This window comes from Strongylocentrotus purpuratus, unplaced genomic scaffold (assembly GCF_000002235.5).
Source record: "Strongylocentrotus purpuratus isolate Spur 01 unplaced genomic scaffold, Spur_5.0 spur5_scaffold_7, whole genome shotgun sequence".
NCBI lineage: Eukaryota > Metazoa > Echinodermata > Echinoidea > Camarodonta > Strongylocentrotidae > Strongylocentrotus > Strongylocentrotus purpuratus.
Genome location: NW_022145613.1, coordinates 39107324 through 39125985, shown reverse-complemented (window position 1 = coordinate 39125985; position 18662 = coordinate 39107324). Strand labels below are relative to the sequence as shown.

General features: G+C 35.4%; 1 protein-coding gene across 2 annotated transcripts in view; it reads left to right on the top strand.

Moving 5' to 3' along the window:
- The window catches only part of LOC100891036 (von Willebrand factor D and EGF domain-containing protein), a 66373-nt gene extending 47711 nt beyond the window's left edge, over positions 1-18662 (top strand). Inside the window, exons 15-31 of one of the 2 annotated variants that reach the window (XM_030973828.1) lie at positions 139-275; positions 1514-1651; positions 2550-2648; positions 3693-3807; positions 4171-4439; positions 4810-5047; positions 5519-5659; positions 6023-6121; positions 6522-6617; positions 7494-7589; positions 8794-8889; positions 12953-13048; positions 13832-13927; positions 14488-14583; positions 14812-14907; positions 15649-15763; positions 16299-18662. In XM_030973828.1, the coding sequence (XP_030829688.1) occupies positions 139-275; positions 1514-1651; positions 2550-2648; positions 3693-3807; positions 4171-4439; positions 4810-5047; positions 5519-5659; positions 6023-6121; positions 6522-6617; positions 7494-7589; positions 8794-8889; positions 12953-13048; positions 13832-13927; positions 14488-14583; positions 14812-14907; positions 15649-15763; positions 16299-16329 (2054 nt within the window). In that variant the 3' untranslated portion in view covers positions 16330-18662. The remainder of the gene's footprint in view (positions 1-138; positions 276-1513; positions 1652-2549; positions 2649-3692; positions 3808-4170; positions 4440-4809; positions 5048-5518; positions 5660-6022; positions 6122-6521; positions 6618-7493; positions 7590-8793; positions 8890-12952; positions 13049-13831; positions 13928-14487; positions 14584-14811; positions 14908-15648; positions 15764-16298) is intronic. The other variant, XM_030973829.1, reaches the window with a different exon arrangement.

The following is an 18662-nucleotide window of genomic DNA, read 5'->3' as shown; positions in this document are numbered from 1 at the left end:
GACATTTCTAAGAGATTAAGTCATACAAGGTTATTTCAATTGTAGTTTCGTATTGATGTTCATGTCAGTGTTCCGAGATGTTATATGACTTGCATGTTATGTAAACTTAATTATTCGTCTGATATTTCTGATTGGCAGATGCTATTCCATACATTGTGAGACTAGAGAACAATGGTTTATGTGACAGAGAGACTCAGCGATGTGACATGGTCAGGATTACAGCTAGAGAATACCGAGAAGGCAAGACTGTCACGTGTCTCTTCTCTCTATCCAAGGTAATGACTCCTCTCGTTGGTCTACACAACAATGCTAAACCATTCTTCTATAATGATATGCTTACATCCGATACGCAGTACTGTTGAAGAAGCTCTGAAAATATCCATCAAAATTTCACTATTTATATGATCATAATCTTAGTGTCAATACTCTTGAAAACCATCAGAACGTTTTTTTCTGTAACATGGCCGCTTTCCTTTGGAATTATATAGCATCCAGGATGTTGAACTCATTAGATGACAAACCCATTACATAGTATACAAATATACACTGTCTTGAGAGGTTCTGGTTAAAACTATGCGCAAGAGGTGACTCCAATAGTACTATTTGCTGAGGGGCGCAGCCCCGAAGCAAATAGTACTTCTGTAGTCACCGAGGCCCATAGTTTTAACCAGTACCTCGAATAGAGGCATGGTATATTTGTTTGATATCCTACATCAAAAATTTATTTTATACAAAATAAAAAATTAAAAATTAAAAAATTGGGAAAACAAAATTTAAAACAGAAAAATGTCAATTTTTATCTAAAAAGATTTAAAATATTTTGTTTTTCATTAAATTTAACGGCCGTAGGAGCTATTTGAAATTCATCAAAATTTACCGGGAGCACCGGTAAATCTTTATTTTCAATTTTTCTCGAAAGTAGAAGTGTTTTAGGGGCTACAATTTATGGTGTTTTAAAAACATCCACAGGGGCATCCAAATATATTAAAATTGTAAAGAATCACTATCCATCCATTTTCAAAATTTCCCAAAACTTTGTAATACCTTTAAGATTTTTTTTTTTTTTAATTCCTAAAAAAAAAAAAAAATCACATTTTTTTTTCTTCTCCCAAATAGTAAACCCAAATAGTACTCTCATATAGTACTTTTTAAAAATAGCTCAAATATTTCTGGTCATGTGACGAGCTCTCAACCAATCAAAAGCCAACACATTTTTGATGCAGGATATAATATCGGGTAAATACCATCTGATTATTTAATTTACGTTAAGCTACGGAACATAGTGTAATTATTTAAACAAGTATTATTTAGCGCAAACCAAATTATGATAAAGAGCTTTGAATATTATTACCACGGCGTAATAGCTTGGGTAACCATTACCAGTGTAAAACGTTGACCTAGGATTCCTCTCTAGACATTATCTTACTTGAATTGTATTTTGAAAATTAAATGTCTATATTAGATGTGACTTGTATATGATAGATGCTTATATTCGATATTCTTGGTTATATAGGACGGATTAAACGATGTGTCTTCAGTGATTTACGCTCAGTCTATCGCTATAAGAATCAACAGAAAAACTGTACTATGCAATGTACCAACTATAGAGGGAGCTGCTAATGAAGATGGTACAATGCGATGGGAGGTTCAGGTAACTTAACAACAAATCAAAGCTTCTCTATTTTACCCCCCCCCCCCCCCCCCTCTCTCTCTCTCTCTCTCTCTCTCTCTCTCTCTCTCTCTCTCTCTCTCTTCTCTCTCTCTCTCTCTTTCTCTCTCTCTCTCTTTCTCTCACTGTCATTTTGATAATTATAAACAGACGTTTACAATAATCTAATTGCATGCCTACAATTTCAGTACGAGAATACACCCGACGGTGGCCTGGACTTATAGCGAAGAAGAATGTAAAAATTTATATCACATATCTTGATATAATCTCGCAACAGTACTGGAAATGAGTGGATCGGACTTCAAGGTCACTAGGAAGAACTCAAAAACATGAAGGACATTATAGTTACAAAGTAAATTATAGTTAGAAGTGACATAATGGACATGAGGTCATTTGTTAAAGAAAAAATGGAGAACGTGTCCTTGTGAAGTTTGATATGTTTAACCACAAAATGAAAGTCCTTATTCTCGATCCAGCCATTTACTGTTAACAACCTTTTAAAAAAGTAAAGTCTTATTTGTTTCCTTTGCAACTTTTCTGATTTATGGCATATACATATTATGTGGTGGTGGTAATTTACCTGACTGCTAGTAAGCAACCAGACGGCCGGCGAGCCGTCTCTCCGAGGAACCTTGTAATGAGTAATGAGGAATATTAATGCAGTAACTAGCGCATCGACTTGGTTTCTAACCCGGGTCACCGGATTACGAGACCACTGCTCTAACGACTGAGCTATCGCGCCTCCTCTACATCATAATGGCTGGTGTGTCATTGTAAAGTAAAGAATATTACTTACCCAGCCCTTTCACAAATAAGAAAACATTCCTTTTGCCAATGAGTAGGACCTGTTCTTATAGGTATAATGTTTTGTCTTCTTCAGGTGATGTATTCTGATTCGTCTCCTAGCAACACAATGACCTTGATACATTACGATTCTAAATGTCACGTGTGTACTTGGACTGGAGCTTGTACAACAAAGGTTGGTCAAATGCATTCTTTTATTCCTGAACTAGCACTAATTGTTCTTTAGAAGGACGAGCGTAATTGAAGGAAGCAAGTAAGAAAACTTTGTATGTAAACAACTTTTACAGTAAGTTTACACGATATGTTTTATTTGGGAGAATTTTCATTATTAAAGTATTTCAAATATTTTGTTTTCGACGTTCCAACTATCAAAATATGCAATTTCTACATGACAGTAATAATAATTGCTTTTTTAGGGTGTGTAGAAGATATCCATTTCCCCTGATATATATCCATACATTTTCAGTATTGTAATCTAGCCCTGATCTCCTTGTCATGAAGATTATTAACCTCTCTTGAATGTATCACTTTCCTTCTCACTTTGAGGTAATGAGTGCTTAGTGCGGGTAAGAAGAAGATTGTGATGGTATTGATTAAAGCAAACACCACCCATGGGAGGATGTATGGTTCAAGTAATACGATGTCTTAAAACCACACTCGTTTTGTTACGGGATTTGTTAGTAATTACTTACCCATGTCTTCATATCTCTCCGGTCCAACGATCTTCCGTACCTGTGAATTTCACCTCTTAGATGAGTGATCAGTTTGAGGTCATCAGTTTGAGGTCATCGGTGATTAGTCATCACGATGAGTACGCATCTTCGAAACTATTTATCTCAGGCAAAATATGATTCGTCTGGTCAGGTTAATCTGATTTCTCTCTAATGAATTCTTTTTACGCAGCAGAGGTAGAATTATTTAAGGTAGTGCTATACTCTAAATACCAACACTTAGAATGCATACTCCTCTGAAAAACGAACTCCTCTTCATTTCCTTTTCCATCAGGGTGTAGATGTTTGCTCATAATGTACGTTGGTTGGTAGGTGCTCGATTTACTCACTAATTTGTCAGCCCCCTTTACACGGCTGCCTCATTATAATTCTGAGGGAGAAGTGGATCTATTAACTGCAGCTTCCTCCTTCCAAACATCTCAAGATCAGTTACTAAACGGCAATCATGTTTTTATATGTTATTTCTTTCTTTAACCTTGTCTGATCAGGATAACGCATGTGTGATTGAAAGTCGCTGTTATTCTGCCGGTCAGCATAATGAGAGAGATTCTTGTCAGCAGTGTCGGCCATTGGTCAGTCGGCATGAATGGTCAATATCAGAAGGTATAGAATCCGTAACAGAATTATTGCATCTACCGTCGAGTTCTATGACCCTAATGTTAAATTCGTTAAGTAACCGATCAGTTAAGGAAATAACAAAAGATAGAGAAAAATATGACAGAGAAGAAACGACAATGCAAATGGTCATTTTGACCGAAATGACCACATTATTGTTGGCGTTCAATGTTTGGGGTCAATTTGACCACCTAATTTTAGTTTAAGTAATTTAAATTACTATAATTATTGCGCATTTTCAAAAATGATTCTGTAGGTAAATAAATATGTACCTCCTTTTTTCTTGTCAGGGTCATCTTTGTTCTCGTTACTTTCATGTAAAGTCAATACTCTATGCATTTCAATCTACAGACAATGTGCCTCCAGTTCTAGGTGTTGATACTCAGTTTACCACTGTGACTGGGCGTGCCTTCACTCATCAACTAGATGCTATAGATCCTGATAGTACCACAGGAGGAGGAGTAGAGTTCTCAGTACAAAGTCTGGTCCCAAACGATCTCTACCATGTCAACATATCGAGATTCGGGCATCTGTATTGGTTGTCGAACGTAGAGGGCGACTACACGGTACCAGTGAGGTTGACGGACGAGTGTGAATCTAGCGTCACATTTGAGATGGAGGTAAACTTATTAATCAGCATATTCAAAGACATTGAGTGTATTAGGTATCCAAAATAAATTTGTTGTGGATGGCAGGGTAATTCACAGAGGCTAAAATTCATTATAATTGTCACCTTTTCGCCGAGAGTTAATTCAAAATAATAAAGTGATAGATGAGTAAATTATGAGTTAATTAAAAATAATGCTAAAACCTTTTGACAAAAATTGTAAAGTGTTTTTAAAACGCTTAATTTGCCTAACCGTTGCTCAAGAACCGTATTGCTCCTCCAAAACTATCAATGACCACTCGGCACAAAGAACTAACTATTGAAAACTGATGGAATTTTATAATTCATTTATTTTTCTGAATTTTGTTATGTCATTATCTCAGATCACAGTATTGGCCTGTCGGTGCCTAAATGGCGGAGACTGTATACTAGACTCACCATCAGGTGTTTTGACGAATAATCTTCCATATTCATGTTCATGTCCATCACCTTACACGGGAGAGTTCTGTGATATTAATATGGCGCCTGGGATAGGAAGCTGTGAGTCTAATCCCTGTATGCACGGCCAGTGTCGAGACAACATGTTCGGGTTCACATGTGAATGTGAGAATGGCTATACAGGTAATTAAGAAGAATATATTTTTTCATTAGATCAATTTTTTGTTTTGTGAGTAGGACTTGTATATGTTTACATATGTCATGATGGGATCTCTTGACTTTTTATGATAGTTGATCTTCAAAATTGGTTCTGTTTTTCGATAGGCTTATTTAGCACAATGATCGAATGGCCGTTTTAATTTTACATGACTATTTTCTTTCTCCATATGGTGGTCACTGAAACTTTCTTTTTGTAGGATTGTCTGTCCATCTGTCCCACTATCTCGTTATTGCAATTATCTCAAGAATATTGTGCATCATCAGAGTTACATGAATAGGCTTGTAGACTCCTTAAAATGACATGGAATCAAAATGATTTACATAAACACAAATCTATATTACTATAAACAGTCGATATCATGGTCACATGGTTCAAAGTAAAATATGGCTACTGCTAGTATAAGATGTTATTTCTTTGTTTTCTCTTTGATGTAGGTTTGACTTGTTCTATCATGAAGAATGTTTGTGATAACAGCCCCTGTTTTGAAGGTGTTGCATGTACAGTACGAGGACTGGGGTCGTTTTCATGCGGGAATTGCCCAGAAGGTTACTATGGAGATGGCATCGTTTGCAAAGGTATGATTCTTCTTGTCATATCTATTTCTCTTTCCCATTTCACTGTATTTCTCAAGCTCGTATTAACCTTCCATATCTTATTCGATCTCATACTCCAGGCCTCCATTTTGTTTAATCTGATTCCATTTTCTTCTCTTTTATTGTACATTAATTCTCTGTTAATTTTCTTTCCAGGATATTAACTCCAAAGGGACTTTATATACAATATTTTGAAATGTGCTTTGCAAGAATGAAGTATAATTATTTATCTTATGTAGCACAGTAATGAGCATAGCAATAATAAAATGGCAAAAATGGATTTTATGCATTTTCTGAAAAAGACGTTACGTGAAAGACTTACAATCTTGTCATTGTTCTCCACAGCATCAAAGTGCAAAGTTACCTGTCCTAAGAACATGGTGTGCGACCCCAACGTTGGATGTGTGTGTAAGGAGGGCTATCATGGTTATGCATGCTTCAGACGTAAGTTTGTAAAAACGTTGGCAATGATTTGGATTTTAAATTGTATATAGTAGTCCATTAAGTTTTGTTATATAATTTAACAGAGGAGTTTCAAATAAAGGTACAACTTTGGGTGTATTCTTTAAACCCATACTGTGTCTTATTGATCCTTTCTTATATTATGATGATGGGAATAGGTTGATTTATAAGAAAACTTACATTGAATCCCATAGGCTGATACGCTAACTATATTCAGTTATAAAAGATCTTCTCATTGGAAATTTCAAGTCGACAGGGACAATGGACAGAAAGTCAAAACATTGACTCAACCATAATGTGCCCCTGATTAGTTTCATACTCTCTCTGTCTCTCATTATCTCCACACCTCTCGTCATATCTCTCTCTCTCTCTCTCTCTCCAGCCGTATGTAACCCTCCATGTCTAAATAATGGTCGCTGTGTTCAGCCTGACACATGTGCCTGCCCAGTTGGCTACACAGGCCAATATTGTCAACGAGGTAAGAAAACGGTTTTGATTGTAAATATCATGTTGCTGTAATGTTAACTGTAGAGTAGTTGTTTCAGTGTGATTAATTCTGTGTTGTCATAGCATTTTATGGGGGAAGATGGCTATACTAATGAATTCTATTTACTTTTAATTTATAATGCTAATAAAGCATAACTATTATGACGTATTTAGTACATCATATATGAGGAAGTAAGTGGTCTATTTATTTGCCATTCTTAATACAATGTGAACTAATTCAGATCAGAAATCTTATAAAGTGATTATATTAGGATTAAACTTCCATGTCTATTTACACTGTAGTCAAAATCATGCGATTTTGATGAATTGTTAAGGTAGTTATAGATTTATATCCTATCATAAAGTTCTTTATGACTGAAGGGTTTTGGTAATGCTCTTGATTAATGTTTGTATTTTAGAGACATTTGAAATAAAGTGTTTATTTTGATAGCTTTGTTACACTTGAAGTTTGTTTAATATATTTGCATGCTTAAGGTTTGATGATGGTGTCGGTGTCCAAGCATGGTGGTAGTTGCACTCCGTTTCCCTTATTTTTGTTTCTCTGTCATCCTATTGAATTTATGTCAAGTCTCATTCCCTTGTAAAATGCTATAACATAAATGACGCAATCAGTGATAAGGCTGTGTCCGTGTGTGTGCCTATTTTTATTTTTTCAAAAGTAGATCTCTCATGCAGTAATTTTTTTTTTGGGGGGTGAGGATTTTATATTAAAGTGCACGCCTGTTCCCTGCCAGTTCCTATCCCATTTCCGTCTATGTCATCTCGTACATGTTACCATGGTGACTGTATATATCTCCGTTTTCCCAATCTATATTTTGGGGAAATTATTTGTTTTCCCCGTTGACAGGGCAATGTGATCCTGCCTGTCTAAACAATGGTCGGTGTATGTCTCACAATCGATGTCATTGCTGGCCGGGATTTACAGGACCAAGATGTGAAATTAGTAAGTTACTTCCAAAACGAAGATCGAAATAAAAACTTATCTGAAATCCTTTTATCTGCATGAGGTAGTTATTAAATTATATCCATTTCTATAATCAGATATATACATCAAACCTTCGAAATCGTTTTTTGACAAGTATAAGCCCAGAAGCCCATATATATTGCATGTGTAATGAGAGCTATATCTCTATATCGCCTTCCACACATCAAAATTCACATTTATTTCTCCTCTCCTACTTCAACCTTGCAAGATGTGCCTATCGAATTAACATGTTAACCTTTCACTTTTTGCTTGTATCCTGAATACTAATGATATCCGGCTGTTTATTCATCCAGTGCACCGCTGCAATCGAATTGTATTCTGTATTCGTGTACTTTCCTTGTTCATGTTGTCTTACGTATGAATTGTGCATGTTGGTTTCGACTTTGTTTCTTTTTGTGGGGTCTTTTAACGAATTAATACTAAATAATTGTGATGTATGAACAATTATGTGTTGAAGTTCAATTGATTATACATGAACGTAACTTCTGTAGAACCCTTTTTCCTTTTATGTGATGGGAATTCTTGTTTTTAAGTCTTATGTCATTTTTCTTCTGGAGAATGCGACACCAGTAAAATCGTATATTAACACTCTTCATTGAAACAATTTAAAAACACATATTCTCACTTTATAGACGTACCATGCTTTATATATAAACTTATTTCGTCTGCTACTCCCTTATCATTGCTAGTTATCTTTAAGCGATAGATATTTGATCTAATTATTTTTCTCTTCCTAGTTCTTCTTTCTTGCGTCGTTTTCTTTCGACTTTTAACATTTTCTTTTCTTGATTGTTTTTCTTAAAATCTTCATTAGGCATTTCAGTCCCTTTTTTTTAAATGCACAGAAACATTTGAACGGAACCAGAACGAAAGCGGCCTATATCAATAATTATCTATGTTACACTATAATCTTGAAATTTTTTACCCAACGTATACAAAAATTGAAAATGATCCTATCTGTTTGGATTGATATCAATAACATTTGTATTTTTAATTTGAATTTGAATTTGTTGATTGAGAAACATGGTTGTCGTTAGTTTTATCAAGTACTTCAAGGCATCAGACAATCAGACTTTAAACATCTGTGGTCTAAGACAAACTTAATCAATGTAAAACAGTTTTCGATTAGAAATGTTTCTTATTATGTCTGGTTTCTTGACAGTGTCATGTCGTCTAAACTGTATGAATGGAGGTTACTGTGTGACACCTGATCGGTGTATCTGTAGAGATGGATATACTGGACCAACTTGCCAAACACGTAAGTTTGCCTCATACATTTTGTGAGTTTTTGCATTTTTACATTAATTTTTCTATTCTTATTTTAGGAATAAGTCGTTATAAATTGCGGAAAGATATAAATATATCCCGACAAGCAGATAAAAATTATGAAGCACGTTGTCATTAGCTAGAAAGTTCATCATTATCTACAACTTTGCTTGTGATATGGCACAATAAGAAAGGCTAAAAAGCTAAAGACGTATAAATACCGATGTCTGGTAAACACCAACGCCTATACCTGGTTTACAGGTGACTTCGAAACAAGTACACCGCGATGACATTTACATTATACTGGCCACACCAGTTTAAACTGGGGTTTCTCACAAAATAATCCTGAGAGAATTATTAATCACGTTCCCCCAAAATAAAACTGACCATATCGATATTCTGCAAAGGAGGGCGGATAAGAAGGATGTAGACATAACATTTGATAATGGGGAAAACACGTAACTGTTGCCATGGCAATGAATGGTGACCCTGTAAGGTGTTTGAAATAACAACTTGATGTGACAAGTGTCACTATCGATGATTTCAAACTCCTTTAGTCGTTTCACTTACAAAATTCCGCTCTGAACACTCTGTTCCTCACATTTTATTTCTGCTTTCCCCTTGATTCATTTTATTTCTTTTAGATCGATTTTTTTATACCTCACGTTTACAATTTAAATCTATAAAACCGACGTAATTCTGTCTTTTAACTGAATTTAACTATGGAAAATAAGTATTTTTCTAAAAAGATATTGATTACAATAAGAAACGAATAAATGGAAGAAATGAATCGTTTATAATGTGATCGAATCAAAAAGGAAATACTTATCTTTAATAAACCAGTGTTAGTGTGACAAGGAGGACTTATTTGGTTGTTAAAAATGTATTTAAAAGATTCTCAAGATATTCCACAGTTTTAAACTCTGTTATATTCTAAATATCCTGAACGTTGATTTGTAAAAATCTGACATAGTGCGTGGTTTATCCGGCGTGTTTTGGTAGACAACGTGAGCAGAGAGTCACATTTCATAGAATAATCCGAGATTTAGTCAGGAAATTAAGAGATTCAAATCCTCAACCCACTGCTCAGTTGTGTGTAACGTTTATATAAGGGATAAGGGGGTGATGAAAAACAATTAACTCTAACGACTTTACTCTTCTTAATCCACGTGTAAAGTCGATAATTTGGGTGTATAACGCCTACAGAATAATGATAAGAAATTGGGTTAATTCAATATTTTACCCTTCGTGTAAGCTCTCTTTAAATCACAGGGCGATGCCAGTAAACATGATTGTTGCGATTTAAAAAAAAAAGATAGAGACAGACCTCTATTAATGTGTTCCTCTTTGTTAATAATGTTTAGTCGCCTCTAGACTACTCTTTCTTAAGTTTCTTTGAATACTTCCGCAGGCTTTATCCTCTTTTGCCCCCTGACAAGTACGTCTTCCAATTGTACTCATATCCCTTTACCACTCCTACCTATGCATTTTCCGAGCTATCTACTCGGGCAATTCATCCTAACTACCTACTCGGACAATTCACCCTAACTACCTACTCGGACAATTCACCCTAACTACCTACTCGGACAATTCACCCTAACTACCTACTCGGACAATTCACCCTAACTACCTACTCGGACAATTCATCCTAACTACCTACTCAGACAATTCACCCTAACTACCTACTCGGACAATTCATCCTAACTACCTACTCAGACAATTCACCCTAACTACCTACTCGGACAATTCATCCTAACTACGTACTCGGACAATTCACCCTAACTACCTACTCGGACAATTCACCCTAACTACCTACTCGGACAATTCACCCTAACTACCTACTCGGACAATTCACCCTAACTTCCTACTCGGACAATTCACCCTAACTACCTACTCAGACAATTCATCCTAACTACGTACTCGGACTATTCACCCTAACTACCTACTCGGACAATTCATCCTAACTACCTACTCAGACAATTCAGCCTAACTACCTACTCGGACAATTCACCCTAACTACCTACTCGGACAATTCACCCTAACTACCTACTCGGACAATTCATCCTAACTACCTACTCGGACAATTCACCCTAACTACCTACTCGGACAATTCATCCTAACTACCTACTCAGACAATTCACCCTAACTACCTACTCGGACAATTCATCCTAACTACGTACTCGGACAATTCACCCTAACTACCTACTCGGACAATTCACCCTAACTACCTACTCGGACAATTCACCCTCACTACCTACTCGGACAATTCACCCTCACTACCTACTCGGACAATTCATCCTAACTACCTACTCAGACAATTCACCCTAACTACCTACTCGGACAATTCAGCCTAACTACCTACTCGGACAATTCACCCTAACTACCTACTCGGACAATTCACCCTAACTACCTACTCGGACAATTCATCCTAACTACCTACTCAGACAATTCACCCTAACTACCTACTCGGACAATTCATCCTAACTACGTACTCGGACAATTCACCCTAACTACCTACTCGGACAATTCACCCTAACTACCTACTCGGACAATTCACCCTAACTACCTACTCGGACAATTCACCCTAACTTCCTACTCGGACAATTCACCCTAACTACCTACTCAGACAATTCATCCTAACTACGTACTCGGACTATTCACCCTAACTACCTACTCGGACAATTCACCCTAACTACCTACTCGGACAATTCACCCTAACTACCTACTCGGACAATTCACCTAACTACCTACTCGGACAATTCACCCTAACTACCTACTCGGACAATTCACCCTAACTACCTACTCGAACAATTCACCTAACTACCTACTCGGACAATTCACCCTAACTACCTACTCGGACAATTCACCTAACTACCTACTCGGACAATTCACCCTAACTACCTACTCGGACAATTCACCCTAACTACCTACTCGGACAATTCACCCTAACTACCTACTCGGACAATTCACCTAACTACCTACTCGGACAATTCACCCTAACTACCTACTCGGACAATTCACCCTAACTACCTACTCGGACAATTCACCCTAACTACCTACTCGGACAATTTGTCTGAGACAACTACTACTCACCCTAGAGAACAACCAACTTGGACACTTTGCCCTGGACAACTACCTACTCGGACAATTCACCCTAGACAACTACCTACTCGGACAATTCGTCCGAGACAACTACTATTCGCCCTAGAGAACTACCAACTTGGACACTTTGCCCTGGACAACTACTTAATCAGGCAATTCGCCCTGGACAACTACCCACTTGGACAACTTATGATTATCAAGCCACTATTACCGCGGGATAGACCTCCTTGAAGAATTTCTCCCAATACATGTTTTCTCTCTCTCTCTCTCTCTCTCTCTCTCTCGTGACGTAATAATGGGATAGAAGTCCAAGGGGATAGCTTCATGGTTTGAAAATATCAAATAGTGGGCAAGATTTTGAACTCAAGTTTCAAGTTCAAAATTCATCATATTTGTTTTAATATTTTTTAAATACGTCTTGGGGCAAGTTAGAAATTCATGGCAGATCAGTTTCTCTTTTTATTAAAGATTTCGACAACGTGACTGGTTTCCTGATTGTATGAGAGTTTTTACTACATGAAACCATCAATCACATTAATTGAGATATCTTGCATGGGAAATCATACAGGTATACGATCTCACCTTTAAGTACGGGTTCCATTATGATATTACTTTCAAATCCCGGACTGTGCCTCATGTATCTTACTTTCTTAGAACTCGTGGAAGCGCACACAACGTTGATGTATGTCATTTGTTGATAACCCCAATAATTCTTCACCAAAAAATGGTATTAGATACTGGTTAGGCTTCAGGCGAAGTACTCAAGATAATGAAAACCCATTTGTACAAATCCCAACATACTTCCCAACATACTTAGAGGTCAATCTTGAAAACTCTGAAGTCGATGGTTTGCACTTTTATGTCTGAAAAGTCCATGTATGTGATTGGAGTTACTGACTAAATGTACATGTACTATGATGCCTTATGTTTAGCATGATGTTTATATTTAATAGCTGTTTGTTCACCGATGTGCCGTAATGGAGGCAGATGTGTGCGACCAGGACTATGTGTGTGTCCACGAGGTTTCCAGGGACAGTACTGTCAAAGAGGTAAAGACAATTTACACAGTATTGATGTCATTCGTATGATTGGTTTGTAACAGCATTACCACACAACGAGCTATTATTTCGCTTTTAAGGACTTAATTTCTTTCACCTTTTGGATTACACATTGTTCAATTTTCTGAAAATGTACACAAAGTTATAGATTTAGGGTTTTGTAATGTCGGTTCATCTGGTTACATCAACTTTTACGACAAGTTTGACAGTTTTTCATTATTAATCCTCAGGAACAATGATTATTATTAAAGGCATCGTTTAACAATGTTAAAATCTGAGATGCACGACTTTACGTGTTATCAGTGTCTGTGATATGGTGTAATATTGAAGCCCTAAAAAAAATGCGCTTCAAAATTATCAAGAAGTGCCTCAAAAAGTAAAAAATCTTTGAGTGACCGATTTTACCATACTCATTTTCCCCAATAGACTGTAAATTTGTAATTCCAATCATAAATATCTTGATAATCAGACAGGCGATCGGCTTGTAAAAGTCATGAGGTTCCTGACTGACCTAAAGGTTTATAATTATCATTGCAGCATGAGCTAAATCCAGGATTTTGTTTTAGAATCTGAGACAAAGTTACCGGATCCCTTTAACAATATACTGAATATAATTGAAAGGCAGTGGTGTACAATTTGAAATGGACTGAACAATCTACATTTACTAAATAGAAAATGTTATCATTAGTTCAGTCATCTAACTGTGCAAGTATAAAGAATCTTTTAGACATTAATTCTGTTTTATTCCATAATCTTGCTTTGTCTGTAATACAGCAATGTGTACTCTACCTTGCCGTAATGGTGGGACCTGTGTGCGTAAGGATATGTGCTCCTGTCCTAAAGGATACACTGGTAGGAGGTGTGAACGAGGTTAGTACCAAGCTTGGTTAGTGTTAAGTGTAGTATGTCTATTGCACTCAACAATTGTTATCCCTGTCGAAAGGGAGAAACTTGCATGAATATGAACTACTTACTATTGGGAATTAGATACCGTGATGAGTGTATTTGAAATTTTATCTTTTTATCTCCATCTTATATGAACGGTATTTAGTCATTGCTTTTATCATGATTCGGTTTATGTATGGGCGAATCCAGGATTTTTTTTTAAGGGGGGGGCACCATGCTGAAAATTACACAATTTAGTGAATATTTTGTGTTATCAAAGTATACAAATTAAGCTTCGAATGGGATACGAGCCAGTTGTAGCCCCCTCAGTCCACCCCTGTATATGGATAATATTTCAGGTTTTATTTAAGTATAATCTTACATATTATCGTTTGAAACAGTTGTTGGTCGTGTTGCGGCTGAGCTGCTATCGCAGCTATTATTATTCGAATAAGTAGCATGTAACAGTTGTGCTAATTACTCTAGCACTTAACAAATACAATTCATGATTTTTTTTCTTTTCTTTTCTTTTTGTATTTATTTAGCTATTTGTGAACCACGATGTCAAAATGGCGGACGATGTGTATCCCCTGGTCGATGTTCATGTCCATCTGGATATAGAGGGAGAAAATGTCATAAAGGTATAAATCAATACTCACTGGATATGAAATATGAATAGAAAGAAACTGAAGGAGAGATCATTCTGTTCTTTTGTGTTGACTGTTGATACATGAAATGGTTACTTACAAAATAGTTATTTTTATAGATTTTCCCCGGGATTATAGCAGTATTGTATCGTTGCCATTTACAATGCATATACAGATTGTTTTATATTAATTCTGATGAATGATATTGTTCTGTTTCTTTAGCTATTTGCCCGTCTGGATGTCGGAATGGTGGAGAGTGTGTACAACCGAATGTCTGTATGTGTAAACCTGGACACACGGGGTCAAGTTGTGAAACCTGTAAGTATTATGTATAACCTCTGTAAATCGCTAACATCACTTTTATAATTCTAATCTTTATTATTGTTATTCATTTACCCAGTATTTAATCTATTCAAAGAATAGGAGTTGTGTTTATGCCAACCACACAATTCATGCTTTCGAGGCATGCACAATCTTTTTGCTAAAGTGTAGAGATGTCTGATATATAATGTATCCAATGTAAAGACATCATTATCGTTTTATACGCAAATGAAACTTGCATATAAAGTTATGTCATCACTCAAATACGTGAACCTAAACCGATGAACTCAACTCGTATGACGGATCCCTTTGTTTTTCAGGATGAATGGCATTAGCTGGAAACGTAAAGCTACCAAAGGTTACCGAAAATAGATGTTTCAACAACTTCCTATCCAGATAAAATTCGATGACAGTAACGTGTCGGGGGTGTCTCTCGGGGCGGAATTATCTAGGCTATTCGCGTGCCATACACCCTATGCCATATTTTTTTTTCCTAATCTGTTTATTCAAAAGGGGTGTACGCGGTTCAGCCTTAAGCGTAGATAAAAAGTTGATTTTCTTGAATTAAACTTGTACTGTAGTTTATATGTTCGTAGTTATGAAAATACCACTCGTCAAATAATTTTTTTTTTAGGGAAAACTTCATTCATTGATCGCTCTTTGATTATCAAACCCTGACAGAAACCCTGCTTTTCTAAGTACCTTATCATTACCCCTTATTCTATTGTTTTTCTATAGCTGTCTGCCATAAGCCGTGTATGTATGGCGGCAAATGCATCAAACCTGATACATGTTTATGTAGAAGGGGGTACAGAGGGGACCAATGTGAAAACAACAGGTTACTACATAGAAGGTCAGTACTGAATGCATTATTTGTGTCATATCATTCTTATCTCCCATATTTCAATTAAATGCTTACAATGAGTTACTCAGAACGATGCTTTTCCATTCAGTCTGATTAGAATTTTGCCCTTCACGGATTTTTATATATTCATCATCATGATAATAGACAGAGCTGCACGAGTGATTTTGTTTAAACACAACGTGGATAAATAAAGGGTTTCACATTATACACATACAATCAGCGGTTTTTAATTTCCCCTCGAATAGGGTTTTGTGGAAATATTTCGTTAACTTGGGTCTCGGAAGATAATTCCGTAGGTTACACGATCTGCACCTTTTGACCCGCGTTGTATGATTTTATCAAGATATTGTGTAGTTGCATTACAAACGTTTAATTCAGGTAGCTTATAATAATATATAAGACAGTATTCACTGTGTGCTTTTACAATGTATGAGCGATAATGGTAGACATTCAATGTTTAATTGATCTTCCATGTGCTATTAAACCTGTCAAGCGTCCACCTTTTGTCTTCTATTCTTTTCAGATATAGGAGAGATGAAGAAGATCTTTTATGATTACCATGGAAACGATTAGGATTCCATTATTGTTCAGCCAAAGCCATTCATCTTTTGCAATGTATTATTAATTGTGTATAGTGCACTAATTTTATATTTATATTTCAAAGAATGTTTTTCTCTACTAAGCCTTTTCAATTAATCCAAGTAATCCATAAGTTATTGTTTCTACTGGGCTTATTGACATGTACATGAAGGGAAATGATGGCTATATTTATTGTCTTATACTAGGATTTTATGTGCATGAATGCAAGAAAAAGGCTTATTTTTTGAGGTCTTTCGACTCATAAGTTAAATTTAGTTAAGACTGATGCTTTATATGTTATATTGAAGAAAAGCCGACGTGATCTGAGACATAATATCATTAAACAATTAGTACTGAGTACGATGGTATACCTTCTCATTTTTAAGAATTTGTATTGGAGCTTTTGAACAAAAAGTAAAAAACATTATCCACAGATCACATTTATGGAGAACAGTATAACAGTGATCTTAACAAAAAGACGAGCAAAACAATAGTTAAGGATTATGATTGCAATATTTTTAACTATATTTAACAATGTTTCCTATAACATTAGGGAAGCCATCCTTTAATTGTTACTTACTTTGACAAATGTCTTCATGCATGAAATATCAATATTTCGTTGTATTGTTGCATTAGTTAGAGATGTACAATGCTTCCTTGCTTTCTGTGAATGGTTTAGAATTGTCCATATTTTGTATTTTTTATAGTTATTGTAAATAAAGTCAATATTGCGGATATCTGATTTCCAGTACTAAATTCCTATTACTTTACACAAATGTTCTTTTCGCACAATTCATTAATTAACAACTTTTAACACTTTTTGTTAAGTCACAATGTTAATATAATTTGTTTAATTACAGTACATTATGATTTCAGATTTTTGTAAATGTAGATTTATTTTCATCTACCTATGATTTCATTGAGTATAATTTTATTCAAAAGAATTTTCTTCTCAAAGTTCAAACAAAAATGCTGCGGTAACCATGTCAAATTTACCGCTTTCCATAGTTTATATGACTATTTGATGTCATATGGCAGTATTCAATTGTTGATATCGAGCTAGCAGTTCATGTTTTTATATTAGGATAATGTACTTGTACTACACTTTCATATAAGAATGATTCTGCCCACGTCTGAATTCATTCTCATCAGCCTTTTGTTTGTGGGCCTTTAAACTGCAATTAATATAAAGTGGATTAAATGAATGGTTTGAAATTTGAAGAAGATAATATTCATGTTTAGGGTATGTTACTTGCTAATTCAATACAGGTAAGAAATATAACAACTCATAATACAACCGGATCATAGCCGCAGACAAAGTGAAGTTTTGGGGGAAATACGCTTCACGTGTATGTCATACCCTATTAGAAAATGTTTGAAAAGGTCAATTAGTGGGTGTTTTGTCATAATTCATTTATTGAAGCTTATCTGATTTCGGATTAGAGTAGAAAAAGGTCATACATCGATTGAGATAAGTATAATCATCGTTGAATCGACACCCACCTCAAATGCAGATTAAAAAAAGAAGTTTATAATAGATGAAACGTTAGTAGATGAATGATAGATCAACCAGTAGTGTGCAGTCTCCATTCATTTTATAATGAGACCTCACATGCATCTTGTCTACATTTGACCCAATTCAATCCTTCAAGATTAAGTGTGTGCCGTCTTTTAAAACATATATTGTATTTAAAGATTGTTTTAGTGTTGTATAAAGCTTATTATAGTAAAGGACGTCGTTGTTCTTTCACGTTTTTTTGTTCTTTCTTTTTCAAGGTGAAAGTAGCATGCGAAGGTAAAATTAATGACTTAATGTGTAGGTAGAAGCAAATTGTTGGTGTCTTTCGTACGATTTGTTAATTTATAACACTTCTTATTCCAAGTGTTAACTATATATATTTAAATGTGTATCATGCCAAAATGAGTATTAAATGTAAACTTTAACTGAGATGTATTGACATTCATTGTATTGATGAAGAACTATTAATAAGCTTATATAGACGAGAGCCTTTGTAGAAACGTATTTAACGTCTTTCATATTTTGATAGCCTCCCTTAGATTACCAGCTTTGCGTTATTACATTTCATTTCAAAATGAAAATCATATTACCTTGTGATTTCATCGTGAGAATGCACATTTTCTGAAACAAAATTACCTAATTTTCAAAGGTATTATTGAGATCACATGCTACCATGTTACTAATTTTTGCTCCATTGCATTTATTTTCTTAGTATTTTGAATGTATTTTTGTATTGTGATTTTGACATGTGTAAATTCTACATAAATATATTTGATATTATCAACGAAA